The following is a 20682-nucleotide window of genomic DNA, read 5'->3' on the forward strand; positions in this document are numbered from 1 at the left end:
GCAGTCGCAGACCCGTCCAGAGGCCGGCAGCTGCGTGCCCATTGCAAACAGCGCCCCAGCCTGTTTTGGAGGCGTCTGTCGTGACCATGACGCGCCTGGAGACCAGTTCTAGAGGAACACCTGCCCGTAGAAACGAGAGGTCGGTCCAAGGGCTGAAAAGATGGTGACAGACCGGCGTGATGACCACGCGATGTGTCCCGTGGTGCCATGCCCATCTCGGGACTCAAGTCTAGAGCCAGTGCTGAAGCGGCCTCATATGCATCAACCCAAGCAGGGTGGCCACCGCCGAGGATGCCATATGCCCCAGGAGCCTCTGAAAAAGTTTCAGTGGAACTGCTGTTTGAACGCCTTCAAACAGGCCAGCACGACTGGGCATGCTCATTCGTAAGGTGCGCCGTCAAGGAGACTGAGTCCAACTTCAAACTGAGAAGAGAGATGCTCTGAACCGGGAGGAGCTTGCTCTTTTCCCAGTTGACCTGAAGCCCTAGTCGGCTGAGGTGTGAGAGCACCAGGTCCCTGTGTGCGCACAACATGTCTCAAGAGTGAGCTAGGATTAGCCAGTTGTCGAGATAGTTGAGAATGCGAATGCCCACCTCCCTTAACGGGGCAAGGGCAGCCTCTGCGACCTTTGTAAAGACGCGAGGAGACAGGGACAGGCTGAAAGGGAGGACTTTGTACTGATACGCCTGACCCTTGAATGCAAACCGCAGGAAGGGTCTGTGTCAAGGAAAGATCGAGACGTGAAAGTACGCATCCTTCAGGTCTACCGCCGTGAACCAATCTTGATGCCGGACGCTCGCCAGAATGCATTTTTGCGTCAGCATCTTGAACGGGAGTCTGTGTAAAGCCCGGTTCAGTACTCGCAGGTCCAAGATTGGCCGCAACCCACCGATAGAACCTGGAGGGACAGGTTCTATCGCGCCCTTCCGTAGGAGGGTAGCGATCTCCACGCGCAAGGTGGCAGCGTTTTCGCTCTTGACCAAGGTGAAGTGAATACCGCTGAACCTGGGCGGGCACCTGGTGAACTGAATCGCGTAGCTGAGTCGGACGGTCCGGATCAGCCATCGCAACGGATTGGAAAGCGTGAGCCACGTGTCCAAGTTCCGCGCAAGGGGGACCAAGGTGACAAGGTCGTCGGACGTACCGGCAGGTGGGGCCTCGCGGCGGGGCGGAGCTCGAGGTGCCACACCACATCGTGGCCGTTCTGAGTCTAGGGACATCGAAGCACTTACCTGGCTCCTTGTGACCACTTGTGAACAGCCTGGGACGGGGGAGGAAGAGGCCTGTCCTCATAACCCGTGGAGAATGCCACATCGGGGGCGGCTGTGTGCCACAGCTGGGCGCTCGGGGGCGGAAAGGCCACCGCTGGAGCGCCAATCCTGCAAGAAAAAACCCGTGGATGGTAGTCGTGGTGACGACCGTACACACCGGGTATGTGACCCAGGGAGGAAGGAAGCCGCTCTTTTGCTGAACTGTTGGGTACCGCAGCCACTTGGGCATGCGGCGAAATCAAACAAAAATGCAACAAAAGATTTTCCGCCCGGCCCTCCACCGGGGGATGGAGTGGTCTTTTTACCAGCTCCAAGTGAGTGAGTTCCTTCGTCCCTGAGTCGCCCGTCTCAGGGGCACTTTGAGGACCTCCGTGGGTTTTTAGGCACCGGCTGTGAGACGGGTGGCGTCTGCTTCCTGCGGTGGGCTCCACACCGGGGCCGGGCCAAAGACTGGACAAGCCCACTTTCTGATGCTGCGCTCAAGAGCTCATCATCTAAACGGGCTCTGAACAAGAAGCCAGACTTGCTGTGAGATGAGCCGGAGAACTCATCCGGAAGCCCGATTGGGGCAGACGAGCGTGCTGGGGAATGGGAGGTCCGCGGGGGGATACCTTACGAAAGCAAGCCGCGACCGCAACGTTGCCATGGTCATGTTCTCACAGTGTGAACATGAACCATCTGCAAACGCTGCCTCCGTATGGGTCACGCCCAGACACAAAAGACAGTGATCATGACAATCCGAAGTTGAGATAACGACCGCAACCAGGAATAACACACAATCGGAAAGGCATCTTTAAAAAGACGCGTCTTTAAAAAGACGTTCCGTGTGTGCCACTCTTTTAGAGAAATATATACTCTTTTAGAGGAGGAAAAGCTCTTTCAGAAAATATACTTTCTTGTTTTTCTGCCGAAGCACCCAGGGGCGTTCTCTGCAGTGCACCAGTGCAGAGGAGGGAGAAGCCGCTGAAATGCACCATCAGATCCAGCAGAGGTGAATGAACATTAGTATTCAGCTCAATGAGCATGACCAATCGGCTCCGAAGAGAAAATCTGAATGAGTGGTTGCATACCAGCTCCTTTTATACCCGTATGTCTGGGGGAGTGGCATGCAAATACCACTCGCCAATTTTCATTGGCCTTTTATCAAAGACCAGAGGTGTCTCAGGCTCCCAAGAGTGACCCCTAGTGTCACTACATCGACACAACGTCGAGTGAGTGACAGATAGGGAACCGCTGTGTTGCTTGAGTGCAAGTCACTCTGTGAAATCAAATCAAATCAATTTTATTGTCACACAGCCATATACACAAGTGCAATGGTGTGTGAAATTCTTGGTTGCAGTTCCGATCAACATAGCAGTCGTGACAGTGATGAGACATACACCAATTACAATAACATTAAATTAACACAGCACAATTTAAAGTCTAATATACACAAAATTACACACAACAATATACAAATAATAACATACACTGTACAGTATACAATACACACAATATAGATACACATTATTCAATAAAAAAAAAAGTATATATAGTAGTATATATAGAATGTACAGTAGGTTGTATTGTACTGTATTGACATTCAGGCTGTCGGTTGATAGTAAGTTGTTAAGAGAGAATATAATAATAATATTATTTATGACAGTCCGGTGTGAGATATAAGAGTAAGAATAATAAAGTGCAGTGCTGATGTATTTTGATCATGGGAGATCAAGAGTTCAAAAGTCTGATTGCTTGGGGAAAGAAGCTATCATGGAGTCAGCTAGTGTGGGTCCTGATGCTGCGATACCACCTGCCTGATGGTAGCAGTGAGAACAGCCCATGGCTTGGGTGGCTGGGGTCTCTGATGATCCTCCGAGCTTTTTTCACACACTGCCTGGTATATATGTCCTGGAGGGAGGGAAGCTCACTTCCGATGATGTGTCTGGCAGTTCGCACCACCCTTTGCAGTGCTTTGCGGTTGTGGGCTGTGCTATTGCTGTACCAGGTGGAGATGCAGCCAGTCAGGATGCTCTCTACAGTGCAGGTGTAGAACCGTGTGAGGATGTGGCGGTTCATTCCAAACTTCCTCAGCCGTCTCAGGAAGAAGAGGCGCTGATGAGCCTTCTTCACAACGACTTCAGTGTGGATGGACCATGTGAGTTCCTCAGTGATGTGGAACCCAGGAACTTGAAGCTGCTGACTCTCTCCACTGGTGCTCCATTGATGGTGATGTGTTCTCTGTCTTTTCTTCTGAAGTCCACCACAAGCTCCTTTGTCTTACTGACATTGAGGGAGAGGTTGTGCTCCTGACACTAGTGTGTCAGAGTGTGCACCTCCTCTCTGTAGGCTGTTTCATCATTGTCAGTGATCAGACCTACCACCGTCGTGTCATCAGCAAACTTAATGATGGCATTGGAGCTATGTGTTGCCACACAGTCATGTGTGTACAAGGAATACAAGAGTGGGCTGAGAACACAGCCCTGTGGGGCTCCAGTGTTGAGGGTCAGTGATGAGGAGATGTTGCTGCCTATTCTAACCACCTGGCGTCTGCTTGACAGGAAGTCCAGGATCCAGCTGCACAGCGAGCTGTTTAAGCCCAGAGCCCGGAGTTTCTCATCTAGCTTGGAGGGCACTATGGTGTTGAATGCTGAGCTGTAGTCTACAAACAGCATTCTCACATAAGTGTTCTTTTTTTCCAAGTGGGAGAGAGCAGTGTGTATTGTAGATGCAATGGCATCATCAGTGGAGCGGTTGTTGCTGTAAGCAAACTGCAATGGGTCTAGAAAGAGAGGCAGCACAGAGCAGATGTAATCTCTGATTAGTCTCTCAAAGCATTTGCTGATGATGGGGGTCAGAGCAACAGGAAGCCAGTCATTTAAGCAAGTTATTTTTGATTGCTTTGGAACAGGCACAATGGTGGACGTTTGAAAAGCAAGTGGGGACTACAGACAAAGAGAGGGAAAGGTTGAAAATGTCTGTAAAAACACCAGCCAGCTGGTTCGCGCACGCTCTGATGACACGGCCCGGAATGCCGTCTGGGCCCGCGGCTTTGCAGATATTCACCCGTCGGAAGGATCGGGTTACATCCGCTACAGAGACGGAGTCTGTAGCTTTGGCCGCGAGAGCTCTCTCCACGAGGGCGGTGTTATTTCCCTCAAAACGAGCATAAAAAGTATTTAGCTCATCCGGGAGAGAGGCAGCGGTGTTCATGGCGGAGTTTTTATTCCCTTTAAAGTCCGTGATGATGTTAATTCCCTGCTACATGCTTCTAGAGTTGGTGGTGTTAAACTGTCCTTCAATCTTGTTCCTGTACTGGTGTTTTGCTGTTCTGATCTTTTCAGAGGGCATAACTGGCTTGTTTATGCTCCTCCGCGTTCCCGGAATTGAAAGCGGAGGTCCACACATTAAGTGCCGCGTGAACATCGCTATTTATCCATGGCTTCTGGTTTGGATAGATCCGTGTTGTTCTGGTCGGAACGACATCCTCCACGCACTTTTTGATGAAACACATTACGCTATCAGCGTAAAGCTCGATGTCGTCATCAGAGACGGACCGGAACATCTCCCAGTCCATGTGATCAAAACAGTCCTGTAGCGTAGAATCTGATTGGTCTGACCAGCACTGGATCGTTCTGAGGGTGGGTGCTTCCTGTTTCAGTTTCTGCCTGTAAGCGGGCAGAAGCAGAATGGAAGAGTGGTCCGATTTGCCAAATGGTGGGCGGGGGAGGGATTTGTAGCCATCCCGGAAGGGAGAGTAGCAATGGTCCAAAACCCGGTCCCCTCATGTGTTGAAACTAATGTGCTGATGGTATTTTGGTGTGATTTGAAACTGGCTTTATTAAAGTCCCCGGTCACAATGAATGCGGCCTCAGGGTGCGTGGTTTCCTGCTCACTTATACTCCCATACAGTTCCTTGAGTGCCCGGTCTGTGTCGGCTTGTGGGGGGATGTACACAGCAGTGATAATGACCGCTGTGAATTCCCTCGGTAGCCAGAATGGTCGACACAGAAGCATGAGAAATTCCAGATCAGGAGAGCAGAAAGACTTGATAGAATGTACGTTCCTCTGATCACACCAGGATTTGTTGATCATAAAACATACACCACCACCTCTGTTTTTACCTGAGAGGTCTTTCACTCTGTCCGCTCGGTGCACGGAGAACCACGCGGGTTCAATGGCTGAGTCTGGAATCTCCGCAGACATCCAAGTTTCTGTTAGGCAGATAATGCAGCAGTCCCTTGTCTCTCGTTGGAAAGAGATCTGCGCTTTCAGCTCGCAGAACTTGTTATCCAGAGACTGAACATTTGCCAGTAGAATCCTGGGTAGCGGGGGTCGATTTGCGGCATCTTACTCTGATGAGAACGCCGGCTCTGTTTCCCCTTTTCCTCCTGTGTTTCCGTGTCCGGACTGCCCAGACAAAGAGCTCCGCTTGCGTGTTTGTAAACAGCGGGTCGGCATTGAGGAATTTGAAGTCCGGTTTATAGTGTGAAATTGCTGAACCAATGTCCAAAAGTGTTTGTCTGTCGTATACAATAAGGCAGACAACATCCAAGACAAAAAACAAGAATTGTGAACAAAACAAACAAAACACTACCAAATATTTGTCCCATTAATGCAACACTAATTGTTTCTCTATTAACAGAGCAAGGATGATGCATTTTATGTTGTCCTCCAGTGATGCTAGACTCATGAAGATTCCAGATTCAGAATGAGCAGCCAAAAGTCCTGAACACATTGATCAAGCCCAGTTGCTGTTGATTCATATTTGACATGTCAGAAACACACTGGATGTCAAGAATGAATGTTTGCACATGATTACAGAAATTATTTAGTTTCCTCACAATGAGGAAATTATTAGTTATAGAGAATACATAATGTGTTTTAACATTCTCAAAATGCTCTCATAGTTGGGAACATAATTGTGATTTGATGTATAATTATTATAAATTGTTTTGTCTTACATGCATAGTGAATTCCCTTCGTTTTGTGTTTTAGCATGGTTGTATTGTAAAACGTAGAAAATGACAGACTCCTTTGGAAACATTCTTTAATTGATATACTATGGGGTGCCGAATGATAAATAACGTGCTCCCCCCTCCCCCCTAAAAAAAAATTACCTTTTTTTTTGCTGATTTGTCCAAATAGACATTTAAATCTAAATGCTAATCTAAATCTTAAGTATAGAACTTTCTAAATGTAAATCTAAATTTTGAGCTACACATTAAGAGGAAATGCAAATTAGTGATGCAATGGCAGCGTCGATTAATGGTGAATGAATTTCCAAAGCAAATTGAGGTGAGTACATGTGACTGGCAGTCATAAACTGCTTACTGTTGAGACTGTCCAGTGGATTTACAAATTTACATGCCCTCTCAATGTTTAATTCAAAGTTAAGATTTAGATTTAACATTTATATTTAACCATATTTTTGGTGGCAAAAACAAAAAACATCCAGTGAGCAGCAGTTCTGCGGACAGAAACACCTTGTTGATGAGAGAGATCAACAGAGAATGGCCAGACTGGTTCAAACTGACAAAGTCTACGGTAACTCAGATAACCACTCTGTACAGTTGTGGTGAGAAGAATAGCATCTTAATATTGTGGCTGATCGTTTTGTGTGTGTGTGTGTGTGTGTGTGTGTGTGTATATATGTATGTATGTATGTATGTATATATATATATATATATATATATATATATATATATGTGTGTGTGTGTGTATATATAAATATATATGTGTGTGTGTATATATATACAGATGCATCTCAATAAATTAGAATGTCATGGAAAAGTTCATTTATTTCTGTAATTCAACTCAAATTGTGAAACTCGTGTATTAAATAAATTCAATGCACACAGACTGAAGTAGTTTAAGTCTTTGGTTCTTTTAATTGTGATGATTTTGGCTCACATTTAACAAAAACCCACCAATTCACTATCTCAAAAAATTAGAATATGGTGACATGCCGATCAGCTAATCAACTCAAAACACCTGCAAAGGTTTCCTGAGCCTTCAAAATGGTCTCTCAGTTTGGTTCACTAGGCTACACAATCTGCTGATCTGACAGTTGTCCAGAAGACAATCATTGACACCCTTCACAAGGAGGGTAAGCCACAAACATTCATTGCCAAAGAAGCTGGCTGTTCACAGAGTGCTGTATCCAAGCATGTTAACAGAAAGTTAAGTGGAAGGGAAAAGTGTGGAAGAAAAAGATGCACAACCAACCGAGAGAACCGCAGCCTTATGAGGATTGTCAAGCAAAATCGATTCAAGAATTTGGGTGAATTCACAAGGAACGGACTGAGGCTGGGGTCAAAGCATCAAGAGCCACCACACACAGATGTGTCAAGGAATTTGGCTACAGTTGTCGTATTCCTCTTGTTAAGCCACTCCTGAACCACAGACAATGTCAGAGGTGTCTTACCTGGGCTAAGGAGAAGAACTGGACTGTTGCCCAGTGGTCCAAAGTCCTCTTTTCAGATGAGAGCAAGTTTTGTATTTCATTTGGAAACCAAGGTCCTAGAGTCTGGAGGAAGGGTGGAGAAGCTCATAACCCAAGTTGCTTGAGGTCCAGTGTTAAGTTTCCACAGTCTGTGATGATTTGGGGTGCAATGTCATCTGCTGGTGTTGGTCCATTGTGTTTTTTGAAAACCAAAGTCACTGCACCCGTTTACCAAGACATTTTGGAGCACTTCATGCTTCCTTCTGCTGACCAGCTTTTTAAAGATGCTGATTTCATTTTCCAGCAGGATTTGGCACCTGCCCACACTGCCAAAAGCACCAAAAGTTGGTTAAATGACCATGGTGTTGGTGTGCTTGACTGGCCAGCAAACTCACCAGACCTGAACCCCATAGAGAATCTATGGGGTATTGTCAAGAGGAAAATGAGAAACAAGAGACCAAAAAATGCAGATGAGCTGAAGGCCACTGTCAAAGAAACCTGGGCTTCCATACCACCTCAGCAGTGCCACAAACTGATCACCTCCATGCCACGCCGAATTGAGGCAGTAATTAAAGCAAAAGGAGCCCCTACCAAGTATTGAGTACATATACAGTAAATGAACATACTTTCCAGAAGGCCAACAATTCACTAAAAATGTTTTTTTTTATTGGTCTTATGATGTATTCTAATTTTTTGAGATAGTGAATTGGTGGGTTTTTGTTAAATGTGAGCCAAAATCATCACAGTTAAAAGAACCAAAGACTTAAACTACTTCAATCTGTGTGCACTGAATTTATTTAATACACAAGTTTCACAATTTGAGTTGAATTACTGAAATAAATGAACTTTTCCACGACATTCTAATTTATTGAGATGCACCTGTATATATATATATACACACACACACACACATACACACGTGTGTGTTTGAAATATCAATGATGGTGTTTGTGAAAAGAAAATAGACAACTTTATTTAGTTGGAGAACTCAAGCCTACACCATGCTAATGACCTTGTTTATATTTGTACAAATATGCAGTTTTGCATAGCTTAAGAATTCCCATTTGCATATTAGTCTTATTTGGTCTGATATGACAATTACAACCCATGCTTAGTATCTTTTTGCATAATTGAACATAATTTTGTCACAATTATAACAACATTAGAGCTTTAAAAAATTACAATACCATAAACTAAATGATATTATTAAAATCATTTTTATTAAACACTTTTCATTAAAAAGTCAAATTTAGTGGTCATTACATACCAGAGTTATTGTATTTACTGTATTACAGCTTTTGTAAATTATTTTTGCAAGCTGCTAGACTGATAGTGATATCAAAATTAAGAAAAGTGTAAAGTGCTAAACCATATCAGTATTTATATCTACATGCCTTTATTTTAGCGTGAGACTCATTTAAATGTTAGGAAAACACACACTTATTGGATTTCTTCCAAGGAACATTCCCAATGAAGTATTTATGAATTACTGATATTCATCATATATCATAACAAAAAATTGTTCATTAAGTAAATTATATTAAGAGGCAGTTTAGAGGCAATTACACAGTCAAGAACAGTAATTTAAGTCAAATTAACGGAATGATTCAATGTGGCAGAATATATATATATTAAAAAAAAAACATGAGAAAGCTACTAAAGAAATACAAAAAAAAAAAAAAAAAAAAGTTAAAGTGAATGCTGGTCAAGTTAGCATCAAACTAAAGAGCTGAGTAGTGTGTATGTGTGTGCGCACACAGACCAGTATATATATATATACACACACACACACACACACACTCTACCGGTCAAAAGTTTTGAAACACTTGACCGAAATGTTTCCCATGATCTTTAAAACCTTTTGATCTGAAGGCGTATGCTTAAATGTTTGAAATTAGTTTTGTAGACAAAAATATAGTTGTGCCACCGTATTAATTTATTTAATTATAAATCTAAAATTGAATAAAAAAAAAAAGTTTTTGAAATTGGACCAAATAATAAAGAAAAGCAGCCAATAAGTGCCCAGCATATAGATAGGATAATAATAATTCAATACTGTTTAAAAAGCATCCCAGGGTGATACCTCAAGAGGTTGGTTGAGAAAATGTAAAGACTACATTTCTGAAAATTCTAGGCAGAGGGTGACTACTTTGAAGATGCTAAAATATACCACAGTTTTGATTTATTTTGGATTTTGTTTAGTCACAACATAATTCCCATAGTTCCATTTATGTTATTCCATAGTTTTAATGACTTTATTATTATTCTAAAATGTGAAAAAAATTATAATAAAGAATGAGTGTTTCAAAACTTTTGACCGGTAGTGTGTGTGTGTGTGTGTGTGTGTGTGTGTGTGTGTGTATATATATATATATATATATACATATACATACATATATATATATACATATACATACATATATATATATATATATATACACAACCTAAAAACAAAATAAATTTACTTGGGAAGCAAAGTTGTCTGAGATAATAGGAGAATTTATCTTGAATAAAGTATATTTTTCTAAGCCCACTGACAAACAGTCTTGTTTAAAGCATACAGTAACCTTATTAAATGTTGTAAGATTTATGCTTAAATTCAGTTATTTGCAAATGTGGTGGGGAAAATAAACTGCAAGATATATTCTCTAAAAACAAGTCTTATTATCTTACACAAGTAAATTGATCTTGTTTGAAAGATGTTTAGATGTTTTTACTGGAAAACAAGACAAAAAAAAACAAACAATTTTTTGTTTTTTTGCAGTGTTGCATTAGAGATGCTCTTCAGATATAATGTGTGTGTATGTTTATTTGAGCATGCTCTGCAGCATGGCAGTGGCATAAGTGGGCCGGGCCTGTCTGCTCTCGATGGCGTTTCTAAGGTACTGAATTCCTCCACAGCGTTCCCAGATCTCTTCAAACTGGCGGGGGAGAATCTCGGCACCACGCTTCCGTGTCAAACCAGTCTCCTCCAAACTCAACTCGCACATCTCCATATCATCCTTACCTACAGAGACAAACATATACGACAGTTTAAATGTACATTCATTTACAAATCGGTATTGCATATTTCACAGAATAGGGAGGCACTGATTTAGAAGTTTTGGCTGATTATGGAAGATAACTGATAGGGTGGCCAATATTAAAAACCCTATTAATGTGCAGTTTTCTTTCCTGTGTTCATTTATGGTTATTTATAGACTTATTTAAACAGGAACATTGGGTGGGACACATCAAAGGGCTCTCTTTTTGTTGGAAGCCATGAACCATGATTTCCTATTGCTAGTCGGTGTCAGGTGGCATTAAGGGGAGGGACATTTTCATTCTAGAGAGCATTTGATTGAACCAAAATCTGTCTAGTGTAAAGTGAGTCATCAATATTTTTTGTCAATTTTCCCATGAAAGACAATACATTTTAAATCTGCTAAAAGTGAATTTTGTCATCGGTTAGGAATACACTACAATAAAGATGACCTCAAAGCTTTAAAGCTACAAGATACTCATAATCAAGTTACTATATACTGTATATCAGATACTGTATATGTTTTGCAATCAGAGCAGTATTTATTGAGTACAATGCTTCTTATGAGACATTATAATTTGATTATGATACAATTTAAATATTGTCTCAGTTCGCTCAGCTGTAAAGTTGCTTGCACAGTGACGTCATGTGTCACACTACACTGCTATGCATTGGAAAAGGTAGCTTATTTCTGGAAAAGTTACACTATTTAAAAAAAACAAACAGCTAATGTCACACTACTGAAAAATGTAGTTAAGATAGCACTAATTTTAGTTAGATACTCGACAACACTGGACCTGATAATATTAGCTTTAAATATTTAATATTCTGTTCATTTTGAAAATAAAAATAATTTTGTCTGACACTGATATTAGTTACCAATAAATTGCAGTACCAATAAAATTTCAGAAACACATTAAGCAATTACAGTACACAGACACAAAAAATTAAATGCTAATAAAAAACAACACTAAATTACTAAAATATTTAACTTCATGAGACCCCTAGACCAAATAGTTTTCCTAAAAATGTATGTCCACATATGTGGACAGTGAGACTAAATTGTGAAATTTTAAATAATACCAAGCTGTAGAATGTCAGATTTTTTCATCAAATTGTTTATTATGTTTCCAGGAGTGTTGGTTATTCATGTTTTTGAGATGTTACAGACATTAGATCAGAAATTAGCATAAATAATCCTGATTCAAAATATTGGCCAGCAGAATCCAATTACTGCCAACCATGTTAAAATACAATTACACATTATAAATTCTGAATCTATGTACTGATTACCATTGTCCCATGTCTGCCAAACATGGCACTGTATATATAGTGGTCAAAACATCATCTGCAGCCTGAAACTTAACTTTAAATAGGAAGTTTGGATTGAATGCACTTAGTTGCAAAGAGAGCTATAGGATGCTCCCTTGCTCCCTATTTATTGAATGACTAAACCTCCAGTGTACACTTGTCTCAGAACAGTTTGATATGCACTTTATTTAATGCACCTTATCTTAACTCTGTATAAAGCCTCTGAAAGCAACATTTCCAGTTTTTTGATGCATTCATTGATTCTCAATGCGATAATGCACAGTGAATATAGGATATTTTAAATGAAACTGAGCATAGAGTCCACGTATGTGGTCATTGTGTTTAACAGCGTGCCGTTTCGCGATACATTACTCAAATAAAAAAAAATGGCATATCAGATGAAACTATGTTGCAGCCTTAAGCTAAAATGCTTTAAATTATAATTTTTTTTTCATATCAATCTACACTCCATACCCCATAATGACAAAACAAAAAACAGATTTTTGATAATTTTTCAAATGTATTAAAAAAAACCCCCACTGAAATATCACATTGCCATAAGTATTCAGACCCTTAACTCAGTACTTAGTTGAAGCACCTTTGGCAGTGATTAGAGCCTCAAGTCTTTTTGGGTATGACGCGACAAGCTTTGCACACTTGGATCTGGGGATTTTCTGCCATTCTTCTCTGCAGATCCTCTCAAGCTTTGTCAGGATGGATGGGGACCATCGGTGGACACACATTTTCTTTTTTTCTTTTTTTTATTTAAATTTTTTTACAATGAAATGTACACACACATAATAATCATACAAACTATAATACACTACTCTCTCCACACCCCACCAGAGAGCCCTCCAAAAACTCCAAATACCAGCCCCATTTCCGAACAAACTTATCTAAGCCACCCCGTCTTCCAAATGACACCTCCTCATAAGCTACCACCCTCCCCACCTCCGTTCACCACTCTGAATATGGGGGCGCACCAGCTGACCTCCAACCCTTCAAAATAACCTGCCTGGCAATCATCACACATGTCAGAACCCAGTTCCCTATATGGCCATCCCCCACATCGATGACCGCCCCATCGCTCAGAACACAAAGTCTGGGGCAAAATGAAACCTGAGTGCCCACCACATCGCACACAAAATTCTGAACCTTCGACCAGAATTTCTGGATCTCGACACACCACCAAAAAACATGGGCCAGGAGTCACGTGACGCCATGCAAGGAGCAGATGTGTGAGCAACGAGCTCTGCGCACTTTGGTGAATTTTCGATTATTTTCATGTTATAATCTGGTTAATTTTGATACACCCAGTTACACATTTGCCCTTTGTTGCAAAAAATGGCAAAGAAGTCCAAATCCTCGGCCTCTGGAGACATTAAAAGACACTTACGTGTTCAGGATGAAAGCCCCGACAGGCCTACAGACCGGGGACTCGATTTGGATGGCGCGACGGGAGAGGAGATCCAGCGTCAGTTGTCCAACATGTTGGTGATGTTGACGAAGATTCTTGCTGACTTGGAGGATCTCGCTGTAATACGTCGATCGATTACGGTGATGGAAATAAAATTCTCTGAGTTAGCTAGAAGAGTGACTAATGTTGAAAAACGAATCGATTTTCTGGAATCTTCGGAGAGGGAATTAACCGCTAATCCGCCCGTGACCAAAGTTGATTTGGAACATCTCCTTGTAAAGCTTGAAGATCTTGAGAATAGAAGCCGCAGGAATAATGTCAGAATTGTTGGAATTCCTGAGCATGAGGAGGGCAGAGATATGGTGAAATTCCTAGACGAGTTTGTCCCGAGTCTGCTCGACATAACAGGCCACAAGTTGGAAATCGAGCGAGCTCACAGAGTGCCGGCTCACAGATCTGCTGAGGGAGATAGGCCCAGATCGATTCTGGCCAGATTTCTAAGATCATCCGATAAAGATCTTGTGTTGCGCCAGGCGAGGAGCAAAGGGAAGCTTTCTTGGAAGAACCATAATATTTTCTTGTTCCCGGACTTTGCGAGTTCAACAAGAGAGAAACGCGATCGGTTCAAGGAATGTAAGAAACTCTTACATCAGAAAAATATCTCGTTCGCTTTGATGTTTCCAGCAAAACTGAGAATAGAAACGAAAAACGGTCGCAAAGTATTTACATGTCCAAATCTGGCAATGTCTTTTATAGAATCGATGTCTGAGTAAACCATTGGATGTTTCTCATGTGAGTGGGCCTGACTCGCTGTACTTACTCTTGAGGAAGCTGGGCGACATTTTGGGTTTATTGCGTTTGTTCCGCCTAGCGGCTGGAGCTTGTTTTGTGATTAACACTTTTCCTTAAAGAAACTTTTGCATTGATGAAAGATTACATTTGCATTGAAGCTCCCGGACAGATTGAGTGTGGACACTACGGATGACCACAAAATATCTACATGCTCACACAAAGGATGTCTTTTATAAAGTTGATGGATTGTGTAAGTCATGGTATTTACTTTTATGCAGCCTCCGAGTGAATTGACTTGATCATCCGGGGAACCGGGATGCCGGTTTTGTTTCTTTTTGTATTGGTTCCGCCTAGCGACTGGAGCTTGTTCTATTGAATAACTCTCCTTTGGAACAGCTGTGGATTAATCTGTTCGTTCTTCGTGCTTATTCCTCCTGCTGGATGTAGTTTGTTTTTAATTTTTTTTCGAGACATTGGAATGATTACGTCATCCGCTGAACTCATAACAGCCAGCTCACTGAACATTCGTTTGTCTGTCCGAAGAATCTGAACGGTTTTATATCAGCTGGAATTTGTTTTGTGGAAGATCACACCTTTAAAACAGTTCTGTGAATGAATCTACACATTCTTTGTGTTCATACTTCCTATTGACTGGGTTTATTTTACTAAGTATTTTCTGTTATGTAATTTTGCCTCACAAATTTGTGAGGCAAAATTGAGCAATCCGATGGCAAAGTTGTCATGGGGACTCGTGTGCATTCATGGACCTTTTGAGTTTTGAGGGATTGTTGCCGGTTGGCGCTTTCGTGCGCGGGGTTAATGCGCACGTTTTTCTTTTTTCTGTTTGTTTTGTTCGGGGGGATGTTCGGGGTTGATTGTTTCACTAATGGGGAATGTGGTCTTCATAATTTTGTTTTTCACACACAGTTTTTTTTTTTATATCAATATGTCAGTTGTTAATATGAGTGTACTATCTCTCTCCACATGGAATGTAAATGGGTTGGGGCACCCCATAAAAAGAAGGAAGGTTATTACTTTTCTTAAACGTAAGAAATATGATATAGTGTTTCTTCAAGAAACACATCTCTCCCCACAGGAAGCTGAAAAATTTGGGAAGATATGGGGTGGACATGTTTTCTTTAGTGCTGGCTCAAGTAAGAGCAAGGGAGTCATTATATTGATAAATAAACATTTACAATTCAAATGTCTCAAACAGATTAAAGATAAATTAGGAAGAGTAATTACTATTTTAGCTGAAATTCAAGGGCAAATTCTGATTTTGGCTAATATTTACGCACCTAACGCTGATGATCAGGGCTTTTTTATAGATCTTGAAGGGATGCTGCAAGCCGCTGGCACCCCTCATGATATAATATTGGGAGGAGACTTTAATCTTTTTGATGGATTCAGTCCTTGATCATAGTGAAGCAAAAGTGTGTGAGCCCCCTAGAGCAACACTGACGCTTCACAGGATGTGTAAACATCTTGGTCTTTCAGATATTTGGAGACTTTTGAACCCATCTGGTAGGGACTATACATTTTTTTTCATCAGTCCATAAGATTTATTCTAGAACAGATTTTTTTTTTTATATCCAAATCCCTAATTTCATCTGTTGTTGATTGCTCAATTGGAAACATTTTAGTCTCAGATCACGCCCTGGTGAGTTTAGAGGTGATGCCACATATAGAGAAAAAGAAATCATATAGTTGGCGCTTTAATGTATCCCTTTTGCAAAATCCTGATTTCCAACAAATGTTAAAGGCCGAAATCAGTGTTTATATGGAGACCAACTGGTCCTCAGTATCCTCTGTGGGCGTGGCTTGGGAGGCACTTAGCGGTTCTTAGGGGTCGGATCATAAAGTATGCCTCATTCATTAAAAAATCCAAAGCACGAGAACTTGTGGAGTTGGAAGAGAATATTAAAAGTGTCTAGGCAGAGCTAAAGCGCCGTATGTCAGCTGATGGCCTCAGAGAATTGACCCGATTGAAATATAGATATAATTTTGTCACGGAAAGTGGAGTTTTGGTTATTCAGGGCAAGACAGTTATACTTTGAGTTGGGTGACAAAGCAGGTAAGCTTTTGGCTAGATATATAAAGCAGAGAGAGTCTCTTTCTATCATTCCCTCAGTGAAATCTGCTGGCGGTGAAAGTTTTACCTCAGCCATTGATATTAATAATGCCTTTAAAGAATTCTATATTGATCTTTATAGTTCCACGCCTTCGTTTACTGATGAAGATATTAGAAACTTTGTGGAACCATTAGACTTCCTAAACTGATGATTGAGCAAAAAAACTCTCTTGATTCTGAGATAACCTTGGAGGAGCTTGACGAGGTAATTAAGTCCCTACCTACTAGCAAGGCTCTGGGGCCAGATGGTTTTGCCGCAGAATTTTTTAGATCCTATGAACTGGCTCCACTTTTGTTAGAAGTTTATACTGAATCATTAAAGAATGGAAAGCTTCCTCCAACTATGACACAAGCCCGGATCAGTCTGATTCTTAAAAAGGACAAAGATCCAAGTGAGTGTAAAAGTTACCGTCCAATCTCCCTGATCCAACTAGATGTAAAAATATTGTCAAAAAGTTTCGGCTAACCGATTAAGTAAAGTTATGACACCTCTTATACATATAGATCAGGTGGGGTTTATTCGGGGCCGCAGCTCTTCTGATAACATCAGGTGTCTCATCAATATCATGTGGTCAGTGGCGAATGAACAATCTCCGGTCGTTGCCATCTAAGTTGACGCTGAAACGGCGTTTGATATGGTAGAATGGGATTATCTTTTTAAGATTTTGGAAATGTATGGGTTCAGGAGTACATTTATTGGTTGGATTAAGTTACTTTAAAAACACCCTGTAGTAGCGGTACAAACAAATGGGTTAATTTCAGATTATTTTACTCTGAATAGGGACACTTGTCAGGGTTGCCCTGTTTCCCCATTATTGTTCTGTCTTGCCCTGGAACCATTAGCAGCCGCGATAAGAAAGGAGGATGATTTTCCAGGGGTGACGGCAGGAAGTGTGGCGCATAAGCTTCTGCTTTACGCAGATGATATTTTATTATTTGTCTCCGACCCCACTAAATCTATGCCTTGCCTCCACAGAATTATTAATTCCTTTTCCAAATTCTCAGGATACAAAGTCAATTGGTCTAAATCCGAAGCTTTGGCTTTGACAGCGTACTGCCCGGTAACTGCTTTCCAGCCGGGCGCCTTCCAGTGGCCCAAACAGGGCATTAAGTATTTGGGGATTTTATTCCCAGCAAATTTGTCTGATTTAGAGTTAATTTTGACCCTTTAATAAAAAGGTTTTCGAGCGATGTCAGCAGGTGGGCTTCATTACATTTATCGATGATTGGGAAGGTTTAATGTTTATTAAAATGAATTGTATTCCAAAATTCAACTACCTGCTTCAGTCTCTCCCTGTAGATGTCCCCCTCTCTTATTTCAAGTCCTTCATCTGGAATGGTAAGCGCCCCAGGTTAAATTTCAATAAGTTACATAGGCCAATTGACAAAGGTGTGTTAGGCCTACCCAAGATTTTGTTTTATTATTATGCGTTCGGTCTTAGACATTTGGCTCATTGGTCGCTTCCACATGAGAGAGCCCCTCCCTGGTTTTGTATTGAAAAGGAAGTTCTTGCCTCTATCTCGCCACTGCAAAGCCTTTCGATCAAACAAACCGGAGAGGTTAAGTCGCACCCCGTTATTTTGCATTTGCACTCGTTATGGACAAAAGTGTCCGGAGTGTTTAATTCGAATATTTATTTAAACGCAGCCTCAAGCATATGGCTGAACCCTAAACTATGTATTAATAAGTCCCCTTTTTGTTGGTCAGATTGGATTGTGAGGGGGGTTAATGCACTTGGTGACCTGTATGAGGGTGGAGTATTGAGACCTTTTGAAAATTTGGTTCAACATTTTGGCATTCCCAGATCTCAGTTTTAAAGTATTTACAGCTTCGCCACCTACTCTGCACTGTTTTTGGGAGTGGCACGCACCCCCCTAAAGTGGCAGGTGCTTTGGGAGAGGTGATTGCTGCTTTTGGAAAAGGCCATGAAGCATCAGTGTATTACTCCCTACTAATTCAGAGTCTGGGGGATGGAGCCTTGACTTCTCTCAAGAGAGTATGGGGAAAAGATTTGAATTTGGTATTGGAGGATGGAGTGTGGACTAAGATTCTTAAAAATGTCAAGTCTGTATCTAGAGATGCAAGGGTTCGCCTTATGCAATTTAAGATTTTACATAGATTTTATTGGACCCCCTCTAAATTATATAGGCTTGGTTTTAAAGACACACCCACTTGCTGGCGATGCCAGTCAGAAGTTGGAGACACTACCCATGTCTTTTGGGGGTGTGTTAAGATCCAGGAGTTTTGGTTGAGGGTTCAGAGGTATTTGTGTGATGTTTTGAATACTCAGGTTTTGCTCTGTCCCAGACTCTGTATTTTGGGTGATGGGGCGGTCATGCATTTAGGGGATAATCACATAAAAAATTGGGTTATGACCAGTCTCATGATCGGCAGGCAAGTAATTTGAAGGGGTTGGAAGTCAAGTGGAGCACCCTCTTTTTCGGAGTGGTGTGTGGAAATGGGGAGGGTAGCTGCATTTGAAGAGGCGGTAAGTAAAAGGCTGGGGTTTAAGGACTTATTTGCTAAAAAATGGGGCAAATATTTAGTTTTTTTGGGGGACTCTCGGGGAGAGGATGTGGAGAGTGTAGTTTAGTTTAATCATGTATGTTTATTATTACTTTATTTATTTATTTGTGTATATATATATATATATATATATATTTATTTTATGTATGTGGATGTGTATGTATGTATGTATATATGTGTGTATATGTGTATGTATGTGCGTGTATGTGTATATATATATATATAATTTTTTGGATTGTGTGTGTGTGTTATGTGGGACCACAGGGGTGTTCGTTAGGGGTCAGGGTGGGATTGTATTAGTAGGATTTAAATGTAAAATGTTGATTCTTTATATATGTGTTGCGTTTTTTCTACTGTCATATACATATGAATAAATAAAAAAACATGGACCATGTCTCCATCCTCCGATTGGCATCTCCAGCAGGTGGGTGTGTCTTTAAGACCAAGCCTATACAGTCTAGAGGGGGTCCAATAAAATCTATGCAAAATTTTGAATTGTATAAGACGCACCCTTGCATCACTAGATGCAGACTTAACCTTTTTAAGAATCTTAGCCCACACTCCTTCCTCCAATACCAAGTTTAAATCTTTCTCCCATACTCTCTTGAGAGAAGTTAAACTCCGTCCCCCAGACACTGAATTAGTAGGGAGTAATACACTGATGCCTCATGACCTTTTCCAAAAGCAGTAATCACCACTCCCAGAGTATCTGCCACTTTGGGGAGGGGGGGGTGTATGATACTCCCAAAAATAGTACAGAGCAGGTGGCGCAGCTGTAAATACCTAAAAAAACTGAGATCTAGGAATCCCAAAATGTTTAACCAAATCTTCAAAAGATCTCAACACTCTGCTCTCATATAGGTCACTGAGTGTAGTAACCCCCTCACAATCCACTCTGACCAGCAGAAAGCGGAGTTATCAATACATAATTTAGGGTTTATCCATATGCTTGAGGCAACATTTAAATAAATGTATGAATTAAACATTCTGGACACTTTTGTCCATACTGAGTGCAAATGCGAGATAACGGGGTGTAACTTAACTTCTCCAATTAGTTTGATATAAAGGCTTTGCAATGGCGAAATAGAGGCAAGAACTTCCCGTTCAATACAAAACCAGGGAGGGGCTCTCTCAGGTGGAAGCAACCAATGAGCCAAACATCTAAGACCGAATGCATAATAATAAAACAAATGTTGGGTAGGCCAAGCCCATCTTTGTCGATCGGCCTATGTAACTTATTAAAATGTAATCTAGGACGCTTACCATTCCAAATGAAGGACTTCGCTATGCTATCAAATTACTTGAAATAAGAGAGGGGGACATCTACAGGGAGAGACTGTAGCAGGTAGTTGAATTTTGGAATAAAATTCATTTTAATAACATTAACCTTCCCAATCATACATAAATGTAATGAAGCCCACCTGCTCACATAGCTCGAAAACCTTTTTATTAAGGGGTCAAAATTAACTTTAAATAAATCACACAAATTTGCTGGGAATAAAATGCCCAAATACTTAATGCCCTGTCTGGGCCACTGGAAGGCGCCCAGCAGGAAGGCCGTTACTGGGCAGTGCACTGTCAGAGCCAAAGCTTCAGATTTAGGCCAACTGACTCTGTATCCTGAGAACTTAGAAAAGGTATTCATAATTCTGTGAAGGCAAGGCATAGATCTAGTGGGGTCAGAGTCAAATAATAAAATATCATCTGTGTAAAGCAAAAGCTTATGCGCCATACCTCCTGCCGCCACCCCTGGAACATCATCCTCCTTTCTTATCGCAGCTGCTAAT

At 41.4% G+C, this 20682-nt stretch overlaps 1 protein-coding gene across 1 annotated transcript in view; it reads right to left on the bottom strand.

The window, feature by feature from the left end:
- The window catches only part of LOC127409881 (unconventional myosin-VI-like), a 490797-nt gene that overhangs the window by 390035 nt on the left and 80080 nt on the right, over positions 1-20682 (bottom strand). Inside the window, exon 34 of the mRNA XM_051644812.1 lies at positions 8194-10702. Coding sequence (XP_051500772.1) covers positions 10503-10702 — 200 coding nt within the window. The 3' untranslated portion in view covers positions 8194-10502. The remainder of the gene's footprint in view (positions 1-8193; positions 10703-20682) is intronic.

The sequence above is a fragment of the Myxocyprinus asiaticus genome, chromosome 19 (assembly GCF_019703515.2).
Source record: "Myxocyprinus asiaticus isolate MX2 ecotype Aquarium Trade chromosome 19, UBuf_Myxa_2, whole genome shotgun sequence".
NCBI classification, from domain to species: Eukaryota; Metazoa; Chordata; class Actinopteri; order Cypriniformes; family Catostomidae; genus Myxocyprinus; species Myxocyprinus asiaticus.